The 15,816-nt window shown below is 39.8% G+C and overlaps 2 protein-coding genes across 7 annotated transcripts in view; one reads left to right on the forward strand and one right to left on the reverse strand.

Annotated features, from left to right (window-relative positions):
- Asb3 (ankyrin repeat and SOCS box containing 3) overlaps window positions 1-15,794 on the reverse strand; it is a 106,888-nt gene extending 91,094 nt beyond the window's left edge. For 2 of the 3 annotated variants that reach the window (XM_057771541.1, XM_057771539.1), the window contains exon 1: window positions 15,653-15,794. The gene's annotated coding sequence lies outside the window, so the exon portion shown is untranslated. Of the gene's footprint in view, window positions 1-1,000; window positions 1,059-15,652 lie in introns of those variants that run through there. The other variant, XM_057771540.1, reaches the window with a different exon arrangement.
- On the forward strand, window positions 1,231-13,071 carry Chac2 (ChaC glutathione specific gamma-glutamylcyclotransferase 2). 4 transcript variants are annotated; one of them, XR_009057246.1, is made up of 4 exons: window positions 1,232-1,489; window positions 7,046-7,081; window positions 8,418-8,959; window positions 9,052-13,069. XR_009057246.1 is itself a non-coding variant. In XM_057771544.1 (3 exons), exons 1-3 carry the CDS (start codon window positions 1,355-1,357, stop codon window positions 8,781-8,783), a joined length of 537 nt encoding a protein of 178 aa, XP_057627527.1. In that variant the 5' UTR covers window positions 1,232-1,354; the 3' UTR covers window positions 8,784-13,069. The 4 variants fall into 4 exon arrangements, 3 of the variants coding, with proteins under 3 accessions (XP_057627528.1, XP_057627527.1, XP_057627530.1); XM_057771544.1 differs by having other exon boundaries at window positions 8,418-13,069; XM_057771547.1 differs by having other exon boundaries at window positions 1,393-1,489; window positions 7,046-7,086; window positions 8,418-13,071.
- Window positions 15,795-15,816: the final 22 nt, after the last annotated feature.

Below are 15,816 nucleotides of genomic sequence, written 5' to 3' on the forward strand. Positions count from 1 at the left end.
GATCCTGTCACAACAACTGCCCATGCTCTAGCAGCTCCAGAACACTTTCAAGATAATTATGGAAATTTGGATATAGGATATTTGATGTTGCAATTTTTAATAATTTTCTAAGCTTCTAAAGACATGTATAAGAGTTCAATGTTAAGAACCTTTGCCTGGAATATATGCTTTAAAAACCTCTACAGTTTAAGAGAATTGTTTTGTTGCTTACTATTTAAGTCACTGTAACATCAGTTATGGCAACATTAGCTTGTTTTTCAATGAGATGCCAACGGAAGACATAAAACAAAACTCATTCTGGTCTTTGGGGTGCGGAGAGTGAGTGTTTATGTATGCATCACTTAATTTTCAGTGTCTGAGCAATTTAAATACATGACACATTATAATCTAAAGAATACAAAGTACACAAAACAAAGGAAAACTAAGAGAACAGGTTTTCCAATAGTCACCTGAGAGTCTACAAATTTTCCTACTAGAGCTTCTAAAATAAATTTTAAGATGCCCTGCTATAGCTCTGCAAGAATAAAGCTACCCGAAACACGAGGCAAAAAAAAAAAAAAAAAAAAAAAAAAAAAAAAAAAAAAAAAAACCTTAAGCATTGAATCTAGATACAAGGACCCTCCTCAACAATCCAAGTTAAGTACAGTAACAATATACATCATCCTCCAAGTTCCCCATCATCAAACAAAACAATACCCATTCATCTGAGAAAGGGACTTTACACCACATTGTAAAAACCAATTGTGGAGTTTAAGTAACAGGACAGCACAACTGCTCTTCTCGGAGATGCAGAGAACGTTAAATATGAACACGACTGTTCTTGGCAATTTGATACGTAAGCAGGTTCCACTAGGATCTAGTTGCTCTTTCACAGGCATAAAACTACTGCTATAAAATTTCTGCTTCTTATACGAATTACCCTTGTGGGTTCTGCTACTCAGGTAGCTGTTATATGTGGGCAGCTAGCCAATTTTCAAGTCACAACAAAATGCCTACGTACCAGGTGTGGTGCCCCTATGCGTGTCCTATAAGACAGCACCAGTCACGCCTTTTCTCTTTTATCCACTCTCTTAGAGGGGGGAAGGGGGGGGGGAGCGCCAACCTTAGTGTCACTAGTCTCTGAGGAGTTGTGGGTAATGTAGTTCTTCCAACCCGCCCCGCCCCTTGACTTTCCTAGGCTTTAGAAAAGATCTGTGGGCTCATAGAAGCTCTGAAAAGGATCCGGGAGACCGCAACCCCAGTGTGCTTTGCGCCTCACTCTTGGCCAGCGCGCCTGCGCTGCCTTGAGCAGCCGGTTACGTGCGTCAGCAGCAGTCCTGCTCTCAAGCCGTGGTAGCAGCCAGGGTTCAGAAAAATGTGGGTGTTTGGTTACGGGTCCCTCATCTGGAAGGTGGACTTCCCCTACCAGGACAAGCTGGTTGGTTACATCACAAACTACAGCCGGCGCTTCTGGCAAGGCAGCACTGACCACCGCGGGGTTCCCGGCAAGGTAAGCAGCCAGCGCCAGTTGCCCACCTATTGGGCAGAGCGTTAGGGGATATAATGATTTCAGCAACCTCCTAGACCACCTGCCCACGACTCTCTCCAGAGCGTGGATACCCTGAACTCGCTTCAGAAGCCGGCCGTTAGTTTCTTAGGCAGAAGGCACAGGCATAGGCCCACAAGCTCGCACAAGGCTGCAGTAGCCCTTGTCTTGGCAACCTCTGTCTAACCACAAAAATTAATAAAGATTAATTTTCATGTCACCTCATAACATGTAAATTCGTTGATATGTCTGCATTATGCAAGGCTTTTACTGGTTTGAATTTATGTGAGCCTGTGAATGTCTAGGGTTTATCTTTCCAATGTTTTAATTTAAAAACACTAAGATTATAAAAGAACTAATTTCCAAGGTTATTTCCAATTTTTATGCCCACGGTGATTAATTTGACTGGGAGGTATAAGCAAAGTTATGTGAGGTTTGCAGTTTGTTAGGAGTAATACAATGTAAAATCTACATTACTTTAATGGTTCCTCCTCCATAGTTTTCTTGGATTATTAATGTGAAATACAAATCGTTTTATCTGTTTTTCAGTTTGTCAATATGGGTTCAGAGAACTAGAAGCAGCTCACTGTTTATCAAACCAGCTTTGCATTGGCTGTAAACAACTAATCTGTGAAAGAAAAAAGAAAACAAGTATGAAGTAACTAGTAACTTGTTTGGTTAACTTCTCATCTTTGGAGGACTACATTTTGAATGCTTCTATGTTCTCTAAAATACTCTTAAAATTCACTTACTCTGCCGGTATGAGTCTGTAATCCCAAAGAGGATCACAAGTTTAAGACCTGGGCCTCAAACTCAGAAATTATAAAGTGACTGGGGTGATAGCTTAGTAGAAGAGCCCTTGCCTAGCACCTGTGAGGCTCTGAGTTCAATTCCCAGCACCATTTTAAAAAATAATCTAAAGTACAATATTCTGAAATGCCAAAAGCCAGTCATCAGAAGAGATTCTTGCAAAAGGGAAAGATCAGGGTTCTGAAATAGTTTGTACCTACCAAAAAGACACAGACTTGAAATCATGAAAAATATCTGAGTTAGAGCCACCTAACTCGAGTTTGTCAATTAAGAAATAAGGTAGACTTTCCTGGCCTATTGGAACCCAGAAAGAGAGCAAATGTTTATTTACAGGCCAACAGAAACATCATAACCAAAGACTTTCCAAGACTATCATAAAAATGTTGAAGGCATTAAAGAATTAAGCCAAAGAAAATGCCTTTTGGGTATCAATTTTGATATATATAAACCCTAAGGTAGGTTTTCATTATAATGGCCAAGCATTAAGCAGGCATGTATGTGGTTATGACTGAATATTTTACTACTTAAGATCAACCAAAATATGTTTCTTACATAACACATCAAGGTGTGTGTATTGCCAGGCAGACTGCTGGTAAGAAATTGTCTAATCAATACACTAGTTCTTTAAAAGTTCATGTTTTTATGCTCTGTGTATCACTTTAAAAAGTAAGGCTAGAGATCAGGTAGAGACTGGGATATGCCATTAATCTCAGCACTTGGGAGAAAGAAGGAAGTGGTTCTCTGTGAGTTTGAGGGCAGCCTGGTCTACATAGTGAGTTCTAGAACAGCCAGAGCTACATAGTGAGACCCTGTCTTGGGGAAGGGGGGGTGTCTATCAAACTTTAAAAGGAGAAGATACATTTTAATAAATAAGACCAGTGATGTGGCTCATCAAGTGAAGGACCAAACTGCCTCCTACAAGGTGTCCTCTGACCTCCATATACAAGCTGTGGCACAGTGCACATACATAAATGAAATAAATCTACAAAAATAGAAAGGGGAGAAGAGATCTATAAAATCCGCTGTGTCTTTGTGCTTAAACTTACTGAGACTTGGGAAAAGAAACCTAGGGCAGGGAGCTGCATCGACTAAGAGTTTTACACCGTTTATTAAAAGAATAAAACCATCCTAGAAAATTAAAGGAAATATTTAGTATAGATATGTTCCAAGTATAGTATTATGTTAAAGAAATAGACAAAAATATCATACCTTGACTTCACATTTTTTTTTACATTTATCTAAATGTTAACCATCTGGACAAGAATACAATCAGTGACATAACTATTCAGCAATTTACACCAGCTCAGGTATTACTCAGGTACTTACAAGAAGGCAGATACACAGATGTAAGGTTTACTTCCACATAATGCAGCAGAGAAAATAGTATGTTGGATTTCTTTCTAAGTTTTTGTTTGTTTGATTGTTTTTAGAGACAGAGTCTAACTATGTATTCCTGGTTGGTCTGGAAGTCACTAAAGCTGACTTCAAATTCAAGAGATTCAACTTCCTCTGCTTCTTAGATAGCTGGGATTAAAGGCCTGTGCCACCATACTTGGTTCCTAATTTACTTAAGCATATATTTATCACGAAACTGATCATTTCTCAACAAAGTAAAAATTTGACTTAAAGAGAGATTTTCTCCAAAATATATCATAACTGCAAAGCAGGAAGCTTGTTTTATCTTGTTTTGCTTGTTTTTGGTTTTTTTTTTTTTTTTTTGGTTTTTTGAGACAGGGTTTCTCTGTGGCTTTGGAGCCTGTCCTGGAACTAGCTCTGTAGACCAGGCTGGTCTCGAACTCACAGAGATCCACCTGTCTCTGCCTCCCGAGTGCTGGGATTAAAGGCGTGCGCCACCATCGCCCGGCTTTTGTTTTGCTTGTTATAGGTAGGATCCTATAAAGCCCCGGCTGGTTTTGAATTTGCTGTATAGCAAACATGACCATGAATTCCTGAGACTCCTGCCTCTATCTCCAAAATCCTCTGAGTACAAGTGTAAACCACCACAACTGGCAAAGGGATCATTTTAATGAGAAAACCGAACATCTACTAGATCCTTAGCTTTTCTAGATTAAAAGTATTCCTTATCACCCGATAAAAACACCAATCATGACTTATTAATAAAGCATCTTCAAATCACATTCGGCTTGAAAGACCCCTTCTTGGCTAATGGTGATGCACAGCTGTAATCACTAAAATGAGGAGGCTGAGACAAGAGGACTGTCACTTTGGGGCCAATCTGGGAGACACAGCAAGATCCTGGCTTGTCTCAAAAATGAAGACAGAAAAAGAGGGGCGCACCTTGTAGCTCAGTTCATACTAATCCCTACTGCCACATAAACTGGGGTATGGGAGAACCTCACTCCTATATTCAAGAGATAGAAGCAGGAAGATCAGAAGTTAATTCTAGATCATCCTCAGCTACGTAATAAATACCAGGCTAGGCTGGGCTACACAAGACCCTGTCTTAAAAAAATAAAGACGTCTTTCGGGAAACCCACAGAAACAGCTTACCTGTGCTAATGGGAGCTCATTGACTCTGGACTGACAGCTGGGGAACCTGCATAGGACCAATCGAGACACTCTCAACGTGGGGGACAGTTCTGTGGCTTTGGCAGTCCCTGGGGCCACTAGCAGTGGGACCAGGATTTATCCCTAGTGCATGAACTGGCTTTTTGGGGCCCATTTCCTATGGAGGGATACCTGCTCAACCTAGATGTAGGAGTGGCTTGGTCTTGCCTCACCTGATATGTCAGACTTTGTTGACTCCCTATGGAAGGCCATACCCCTTCTGAGGAGTGAATGGGGAGGGGGTGACTATGATTGGTATGTAAAATTAAAAAACTTTTAAATAAAAAAAAGACCCCTTTCTTCAGTTTCATTGCTCCCTTATCAAAGAAAGCATTTACAAACATACACTGTTTGCCAAAAAATGCTGGAACTTGGAGTGGAAGGTGGAAAGGAATAGGGTTTGTACTTTAGCAAAGCTCTTTTTGTTTTATTCTGTAAAATATCTTGAAAGATTTAAAGCTGCAAAGCTATTCTAGGCTTTCAATGGAGTAAGAGAAAGCAAAACAAAAGGCAAGCAGAGAAATCTCTTATAGACAACTGAGTGACAGAAAAGAGTCAAACTGCGGTGAACTAACTCTGAAGTTAGAGATCGCAGAGAACCAAGTCCAGTTCCCAGTGCGCACAGTGAGGAGCATACAGTTGTAACTCCAGATCCCAGAGGATCTTCTTCTGAGCTCACAGGCACACCCCAAACACAGAAAAAGACATACAGTTTTTAAAATATTCACTTATTTAGAGTGGGGAGTAGTGGACATACACATAATCTTTTTTTTTTAAAAAAAAAAGACTTTATTTATTATGTATATAGGTTTCTTGCTTCATGTATCCTGCAGTACAGAAGAGGACACCAGATCTCATTATAGATGGTTGTGAGAATTGAACTCAGGACCTCTGGAAGAGCAGCCAGTGCTCTATTCCTCTGAGCCATCTCTCCAGCCACCACACATAATCTTAAAAGACAAAACCATCAAGAACTGGATGAGCTGGGCAGTAGGGGAGTTCTGCAGGCATGTCTCATTCCGCAGTCCATCTCTTCCTCCTTCCATCCCGTACGTTTTGGCAGCCCAATATTCCCAAATACTCCTCCTACCATGCCGTCACCTGCTACCCAACAGCTACAGGTGTCGGTCTCTACTTCCTCCCGCGTCTCAGCGGCTTCTTGTTTTCACTCTTCCACTAACTTCAGTTCTGCCTTTTTTAAAACAGCCCAAGGCCCCAAACAGGCAAGTATCTACTTCTGCTGCCAACACCACGAGCTCTCCATTCCCCAAACTCTGCTCTCTGGCTCTACAAATCATCTTTTTGAATCATCTCTCTTACATGGGATGCTACAAGCAGCAGTCTAGGAACACTGAGACAGAAAGATCACCAGGAATTCAAGGCAAGCCTGGGTACACACTGAGTTCTAGACCAGCCCAGGCTATAGACTGAAAACTATCTCAAAAGAATAATTGATTAATCAAAGTTAATTAGTTAAAATACACTTAGGATGGTCTAGTCCTGACAGATAGGCTGTCTCATGTAAGAACAGCTTAAAAGAAAATAGACCAATTCTCAGCCAGGCATGATGGTGCATATCTATAGTCCTAGCACTTCACAGAAAGAAGCAGGAGAATCTGGAGTTGAAAGCAAGCCTTAGCTACAAAGCAAGTTTGAAGCCACTCTGGGCTATATGAGACCTAGTCTCAAAAATAAATACATAGATAAAAACAATGTCAGTTCTGGTATTAGCCTCTCAATATCTCAGTGTACATTCATTTATGAAGGTCTAAAAACAGCTACCTTGAAGCACCCTTTAGCATAAATACAAAGGTAAAGGTACCTCATAGCTACGAGAGAAAATCACTCATTCACTCATACCTGAGACCCAAATATCGCCTAGTAGTGTTTCTGAACCAATAGTTCAGCATGAACCAATAGTTTCACTAAGCATGCTATTACAAACACCTATTATCAGGTTCCAGACCTACAGAATCAGATCTAATAGGGGTGTGGCCCAGCAATGCTTTAATTCTTTCCCTAAGTAAAATCCTTCTTACAACAGGTATAGTAAAACTTTATTCTATGACTAGTTGCTAATGTTTAGTAATTTAATGACCTTTAATCCAGAAAAAAAAATATTTTCTACCTTTTTCAAAACAGCCTGGAAGAGTTGTGACTCTTGTTGAAGATCCTGGGGTATGGTATGCTTATTTTTTTACATAGTATTAAATAAAATATGAGCTTTCTGCATTTTAATAATCAGTGAGATTTTATTGGTCATCACAGAAAATTTAAATTAAACTAAGTCTAGAATTCTTTTCTGTATTTGCTTTTTGGTTTTTGTTTGTTTGGCTTGGGGGGTTGTTTGTTAGCTTGTTGGGTTTTGTTTTTTTATTCTGTTTTTCTATCTTTTTGGTTTATTTATTGATTTATTTGGTTGTTTTGGTTTTTAGAGACAGGGTTTATCTGTGTAGCTCTCTCTGTCCTGGAACTCAGTTTGTAGTCCAGGTTGGCATTGAACTCAGAGCTCCGGCCTGCCGGGATTAAAGGCGTGCACCACCACTGGCTGCTCCCTTGTATTTGTTGTAGAGGGTTTTTCTATTTTCAGTGTTTATGTAAAGTGAGTCTAGAGAGAAAGTTAAAATCAGAAGATACAGTAACAACAAAATACAGCCAAGTGATATGTAATCTCCTTTTTAACTCTTCTAAGTGAGTCTGGTGACTGAGGATTTTGTGATCCTTTCATATTAAAGGAAATAGGCTCCCCATAGCCAGATTATGACTAAGAATTAATTAGAATTCTTATAGTTCTGTTGAAATTTGCCTGGAATGTATTATTTTTCAACAACAACAACAAAAAAAAAAACCCTAAAAATTTATTAACTGATTTTATCAACAGCACTTGTTATAATCAGACGAATTTGAAGTACTCAAAACTTTAATGGACAGTGCCCACTTTCTTACACTTTAAACTTGGGCAGAAATTTATACAAAACAAAACTCAAGCAGTGTCAGGAGTGTCGCCTGCTAGGCGAGGCAGAAGGATCAAAAGCTCAAGGCCAGCCTTGTTCAAAAAGCTAGTCCTTATCTGAAAATTAAAATAATAATAAAAACCATCTCTACATATAATCTGTACTATAAAACCTTCCAGAGATTTATAGTGGGAGAGGCATCTAAAAGTACCTTATCCTCAAACCAATAACTGTAACTTCTAGACAACAAATGGCACTTTGCTTCCACATAATTTCTTAATGACTAGCAAACACTTGGTCTTAGCTTAAAATAAGACCTTATGTACAAATTTGATGGAATAGACCTATCATTCTGTGCTTGATACAAGTCAATTACTTACTCAGAATAAAGGTTTTAAATGCTGTTTTCCTTAACTGTTTGCCATCTACCCCTTTGAGGTACTTGGAAACAAAATTCCATTGACTTCTAAGACTACAAAATATCCTAGGTCATAATGTATCTTCCCCTACTTTGATAGCCTTATAAATACAAGACCGTGATTCTTTCCATTTTTCAACAGGGCAGTGTATGGGGTGTTGCTTACAAACTACCAGTAGGAAAAGAAGAGGAAGTAAAAACATACCTTGACTTCAGAGAGAAAGGAGGCTACAGAACTACAACAGTCATTTTTTATCCAAAAGATCCTACAAGAAAACCATTCAGTGTTTTGCTCTACATTGGAACGTGTGACAATCCTAACTACCTTGGTCCTGCGCCTCTGGAAGACATAGCTGAACAAATTTTTAATGCAGCTGGTCCAAGTGGAAGAAATACAGAATATCTTTTTGAACTTGCCAATTCCATTAGGAAACTTGTGCCAGAAGACGCAGACGAGCATCTCTTCTCCCTGGAGAGATTAGTAAAGGAACGTCTAGAGGGCAAATAGACCTCAATAGCACAGCACCAGCTCCTCCAACAGGCAGGGCTGTTAGCCCTCAGAAAATAACTTCAGTCCAAGAGAGCAGTATGATTTGGACATTTTTACTTTAAGACCTTAGTATTCACTGTTATAATTAGAGTATCATCTAAATTTACTGTTTATTTACAAGTGTCCTAAAACATGTTCAGAAGATTTGCATACAGAGGAAGAAGGAGTTGAAGTTATACAAGTGATTTTCTAACTAGATATGGACATTTGTTCATTAGACATACAGGTTTCAAGTCACTTCCTGCTTTTATCAGAGTAACCATGATTTATAGTTTATATGCTTAAAATAACATTATTAGAAATATATGGTAATAGATAAGGTTCCAGCACTGATTGTTAATTTCCTTGTTATTTCAGATTAAATGAATGTCAAATTTAGGCCAAAAGAAATTGGGTTTGTTAACATAAAACTTTCCTTAGAATTATAATGTGTTATCTTCTCCTTTGGGGGGGAAAGGCATTTTATTAGAAAGAAAACAGTCTAGCACGAATTATGTAAATCACATCCACTAATGATAATGTCATTTATTTTGTATTTATCTCATAATGAAACTGGAAAAAAAAAAGGTTTTCTGATAATTACCAGTTAGGAAAAACATAATGAAAATGGTGTTTGAAACAGGTTTTACAATTATCATTTCTCAAAGAAGTGTCATTTTCTGATTATACTATGTACATTTTGTCACCTAAGAGTATCAACTATTTATGTAGCTACTTAACAAGGAAGCTAATTTTTAAATTATTGACTTATAAAATTAGCCTCGATTTAAGATAATTGGATTATTTCTTTAATATAAGGGCTCTAGAATCAACACTAAAAGACTTTCAGTTTCAGGGTGAGTCTCCTGTGAGGCTTACTAAGAACTCATCAGGTATCCAGTTTGGTGGCTCACACCTATTTTTAACTTGGGAAGTTAAAAAGGAAGAGTGCCCTGAGTTCAAGGCCAGCCTAGCCCTCAGAGTCAGACCCTGTCTCAGAAGAGTAAGCCAGGCACAATGGCTCACACCTGTAACCCAATAACCCAATACTCTGGAAGCTTAAATAGGAGACTCCAGAGTTCAGGGCCAGCCTGAGCTACAGAGTGAGCCCTTGTCTCAAAAAAAGCAAACAAAGCTTCTCAACTAATACAGAAATATTTCACATGAAAAATAAAGTTGCCCTTTATTAATTAATAATTTTTATGCTTATTAATGTTTATTAATTAGCCCCTTAGCGATTTACTCAGATAACATTTTTAAGTATTTTCTAATATTTAAGATTTTTAGTTTTCCAGGCAGTATTTCGCATATCTGGTACTATGAAGGTTACTAGCATTTAGTAATATCTAATAACATGATATGATGCAGTTTACATAGGGGACATATTCTCAGTTTATAAGAACTGCTCTAAGCTTGTTTCTATCATTTGCAGCCATTTACAAACATAAAAAAACACAGAAATCTCAATCTCTCTAAAGCACACAATACTACAGTGTATCTAAAAGTACAGAACCTAGCCTTCTCACTACCCAGCATCTTTTCTCCAAGAGATAGAGATTCGCATGTTTATATAAAGACGTTCAAGTTAATTTTGACAGCTCTGTGTCTGTTCCCACAAATATAATGACATGATTACCATTTTACAAACAAATCAAGCCAGGCGGTGGTGGCGCACGCCTTTAATCCCAGCACTCGGGAGTCAGAGGCAGGCGGATCTCTGTGAGTTCGAGACCAGCCTGGTCTACAAGAGCTAGTTCCAGGACAGGCTCCAAAACCACAGAGAAACCCTGTCTGGAAAAAACAAAATAAATAAATAAAAATAAAAATACAAACAAATCAATTAGGGTACAAAATATCAAAAGGAATTAACTCTGATTTCTGTTTGTGCCTTTTTAGGCCTTCAGTTATAAGTGAAGCTAAGCTAAGCAGTGGTGGCACGCGCGCACACACACACACACACGTTTAATCCCAGCATGGGGGGGACACAGATCTGAGTTGAAGGCCAGCCTATTCTACAGCGTGAGTTCCAAGACAGCAAGGGCTACACAGAGAAACCCTGTTGGGGGTGGAGGGATGGGGGTTGGGGGGAGTAGGGTAGAAAATACATTAACACATGTGCTATATCATCAGCATCGTAAATATTTACAGGAAGGCCAGGAAAGAAATATTCATTGTCATCAAGCTGGGAAGAAAACTAAATGAAATGAAAAAAGTAAATAGCACCAAAAGCAGAAGGTGGATTTAAAGTCTCCAACATAGGAACCATCACTCTGACATACTGTGTTGAGAATAATTCTCTTTACAGCTCTCAGACCCAATTTAAAAATGTTCTACTTCATTCTGCCCTAATTGCATACACAGACTCAGGCTCTTATGCCTCATGGTAGAAATAATAGCTAGACATTAACAAAAGTATGCGCATAAACACTGCACTTAGAAAAGAAACTATTCTGTCGGGCTTGGTTTAGCTTGGTTTAGCTTTTGAGGCATGGTCTTGATGTTTAGTGGGGCTGACCTGAAATTCAGTCCTGCCTCAGCTTTTGGTCTGTTGGGATTATAAGCATATGCCAACTTGTCTGCCTAAAGACTGTGTGTGAGTGTGTGTGTAAGAGAGTGAGCAATGTATGTGGGGTAATGTGCTTGCCACGGCGTTCACTGACCAGAGGACAACCCCATGAAGTTGTTTGTGTCTCGCTTACATGGGAGCTGAAGCTCATGCTGCTGGCTTTCACAGGAGGCACTTGCACTCATTTAGTCACCTAGGTGGCCCCTGAGTGAACTGTGAGAAATTTCATCTTTCTACTCTTTTGGTTTCGGTTGTTTGTTTTTCATTTTTTTACTTATTTTATTTTTTTGAGATAGTGCCTTACGATGTAGCTGTGATTATTCTGGATCTCACTCCCAAGTGCTGGGATTAAAGGTGTGCACCACCAGGCCTGGCATAGATTTTCTCTTATTCTAGTTCATACTGTCGGATTTTTCGGTCTCAAACACTACTTTCACTTGTCAACTGACTACCCGACTCCCATATAGAAAAAGTTATTTAGAGAAACAGGCAGTGATAACTTTCAACTCTATTTGAAAGCATCTACTGATCTATTTTGTTAAAACTTCTTTAAAAGTTTGACAGCTGTCAGTATGCATTTTTATCTTGAATAAGGAAAAATAAGTAATTTCTTAATAAAGTACCTGACATGCATGTTATATATCTTAATAGTGTCTACTGAATTTTAAAGTTTATTACAGTGTGTGATAGGATGCTTAATGAATATTGTCTATTCTTAACAAATATTACAAATGTACTTTATACCACATATTCCAAGCAACATAGGTTCAATATACAAGATTCATGATTACAAATATACTTAAAGTTTGAGAACTATTTTTTATCTGTCACATATTTTTTCAACATTTTGCAGCTAATATTTCTTTCCATTGGCATTAAATTTCTCTTTTCCATAGTATATCTTTTAAAAATTGTATCTCAGGAGAATACTCTCTCAGTGGGCAAGTGCACAGCATCCCTATACCCACTCAGCAACTGTATCAATGTAAGCATCCTATTACTATAATGTACCACTGATTCTTCCAAGTCAGCTGTGATGAACATGTTTTTAAATTCTGTCTCACCACAACAGATGGAAATGGTGGTGCATGCCTATAATCCCAGCTCTTGGAAGGCGTAGGCAAGAACATCATGAGTTCAAGGTCATCCTGAACTACACAGTGAAACCCTCACAAGGGTGAAAGGGATATAAAATATACCTGCCAATCAAATGTTCACATTTCACCTCTGTTTCCACACAAAAGTACTCACTACATTTTCTACTGATCTACCTTTCAGCAATTCAAGTCCTAAAATCTTGAACCCTCTTGTGGTTTGAATGAGAATGGCCCCAAAGATTCGTATGTTGGTAGCTGTTGGGAAGCACTAGCATTTGTGCCTTTCCTGGAGGAAGTATGTCACCGGGGGCAGGCTTTAAGGATTCAAAAGACTCATGCCATTTTGAGTTAGCTTTCTTTGCCTCCTGCCTGTGGATCAAGATGTGAGCTCATAGCTGTTCCTGCTTCCATGCCTTTGCTTCCCCATCTTATACTCTAACCTTCTGGAATTGTAAGCCCAATTAAACCCTTTATGTTATAGCATGTCTTTGTCATGGTTTTGTCACAGCAATAGAAAAGTAAGTAATACGGCCAGTCTGTACACACAATAAGATGTTGAAGACTTTTTTAATCCTTAGCTAATATGTCAAATACTTTAACTCTTCTAAAAGTAACTACTAAAACTATTCTTTTGTATATCAAATTTACAAATAAAATTGTCTAACTTAAAATTTCAGCATTTTGCTCAGCTTCAGTAGCTGGCCTGCAGGCAAGCCTCCTACAGTTAGGCTGCTCCAACCCCACCCCACCATCGATGAGACCCTATAACCTAAAAGTCCCAAACCCACCCATCCCTCTGCAACTTCAGAGCATCTCTGAAGTAGACTGTGACTGCACATAGCTGACCAAGAGGTGAGAGATCTGCTCCCGAATTAGACAGCCCAATCTCTAGGCCCTAGGCCCCTGGGCAAAACCCTGGCTGCTCCCCCAACTGCCTCAGCTTCACTAGCTAGCCATCAGGCAAGCCACCTGCAGGCAGGCTGCTCCAACACTCTCCTCATCCATCAGACCCTGTAATTTATCTACAAGTCCCACTCCACCACCACACCCACCTGTCCCTGGAGACCTCAGCGCCTCCCTGAGACACAGAGAGCAACTGTAACAATCAGTCCAAGAGAGGATCCCTGAGACACAGACAGCAACTGCAAGAATTGAACCAAGAGGCAAAGACACTGTCAGCACCAATTGGAGGAAGAGATGGGTAGGCGCATGCAAGAGTATGTTCAGCAGCCTAAAAAGAAACATGGTAACACCAGTACCCTGTAGTCATACAGCAGGAAGGAAGACCTGAGCATCCTAGCCTAGAAGAAGAAGAAAACAACCTTAAATGTAACTTTATGAAGATGATAGAAACCCTTGAGGAATAAATGGAAAATTCCCTTAAAGAAATGGAGAAAAAGACAAAAAATTGGAAGAAATCAATAAACCTCTTAAAGAAACCCAAGAAAAAACAAACAGGTGAAGCACAGTTCAAACAATTCAAGACTTGAAAACTGAAATAGAGGCAATAAAGAAAACACAAACCGAAGAAATTCTGGAAATGGAAAGGCTGGGTAAATGAACAGGAACTACAGATGCAAGAATAGCCAACTGAATACAAGAAATGGAAGAGAGAGTCTCAGGTATTGAAAATACAAAAGAGGAAATAGATTCATCGGTCAAAGAAAATGTTAAATCCAATCAATTCTTAACACAAAACATCCAGGAAATCATGTAAAGACCAAACCCAAGAATAGGGATAGAACTTCAGCTCAAAAGCATAGGAAATATATTCAACAAAATCATATAAAACAAAAGCAGCTCAGGAGGGACCCACCCTACTTGCCAACACTTCTCTGCCAAGATGGTCCATACCCTCTGAGCTAGGACCAAAATAAATTCTTCCTCCTTTGAGCTGCTTTTGTTGGGTATTAGGTAACAGCAATGAGGGAAGCAAACGGCAGAAAAGGTCTGCTATGATGTTATGGCACCAGTGCAAGGGAAAATGAGCCTTAAGAATAACTACAGCTAGAGGGCTGGAGAGATGCTCAGTGGTGAAGAGCTTCCTGAGCTCAACTTCCACCAACCACATGGTAGCCGACAACCAGCTATCTGTAATGGGATCTGAAGCCCTGGTTATCCATCCATTCCTGAACATTTTCCCACTCAGCAAGCTAATAACGATACATGTGTCTTATTTAAAAGTCTAAACTAGCCAAGCTAGAAAATGAGAAACAAAAGACAGAAACCCCTTTATTCTCTAGCTTACTAATTCCAATGCCTGACACACATTAAATATTAAGAAGTGCTAATTTAATGAACAATACATGTCAGTTCTAGAATAATGTTTTCTTTAAAATTTGTGCACGCCTTTAATCCCAGCACTCGGGAGAGGCAGGTGAATCTCTGTGAGTTCGAGGCCAGCCTGGTCTACAAGAGCTAGTTCCAGGACGGGAACCAAAATCTACGGAGAAACCCTGTCTCGAAAAATCCAAAAAAAAAAAAAACAAAAAAAAAAAAACAAAAATTTGCAGAGATGAAAAACTGACTGCTTTCCCTGCTTTTTGATTTGGTTCGAATTTGAGAATCTTTAGCAAGTGTTCTATGGCAAACACTATAAATTTTTATACTGGAGATGAAACAAATGTGGGGATTATTCTTTTTTTTTTTTTTTTCAGAAAGGGGAGATGAAACCAAACTTTCTGTCAATATGCAGTCTGCTGCGACTTAATACAGGACTTCACATTCCTGGCTCTGGCCTTAATGTAAAGAAACTTACCAGATTCCTAAGCAAAATAACAACAGCCCAACACTTGAACCAAGGAAGGGAGGAGCCCCTTGTGAGGTGAAAATGCAAGCGTAGCCGCCTCCTCACAAGTTCCCATTCAGCCAAACGTCGAAGCACCACAGTTTCCCCATACTGTAGCATGGCAGATATCACCTGGGTGTCCTCAAACACAGGGCAGCGTTAGTGAGGAGCTGAGAACCGATGTGACAACAGTCACCAGCAGGAAAAAAGAAGAAAAAGAGAAGCTCCCGACGGAAAGATGAAGTGTGGAAATAGCAAGAGTGGAGGGCTGACAGCTGAGTCGGAACTGTAACTTCTACTTCACCCCACACTGCTCCATGGGCGCCGCCGCCCACCCCCCACCCACACCTCCAGCCCTACCCCTCGAGGGTGGACTCCGCGGCAGGGCAGAACTCACCTCGCCGTTCCGCTCCGCTCAAGGGCTGACTCCCGGAGCGGCCCAACCGGCGTCAGTTCTCGGACCTTCGCATCTGCGTCCAACCGCTAGGATGCTACGGCCCAACTCAAGGCAGCGCGATCCAAGCGCGGGCTTCCGTAGGCCACCGACCCCACGACCCCGGA

This window comes from Chionomys nivalis, chromosome 6 (genome assembly GCF_950005125.1).
Source record: "Chionomys nivalis chromosome 6, mChiNiv1.1, whole genome shotgun sequence".
NCBI lineage: Eukaryota > Metazoa > Chordata > Mammalia > Rodentia > Cricetidae > Chionomys > Chionomys nivalis.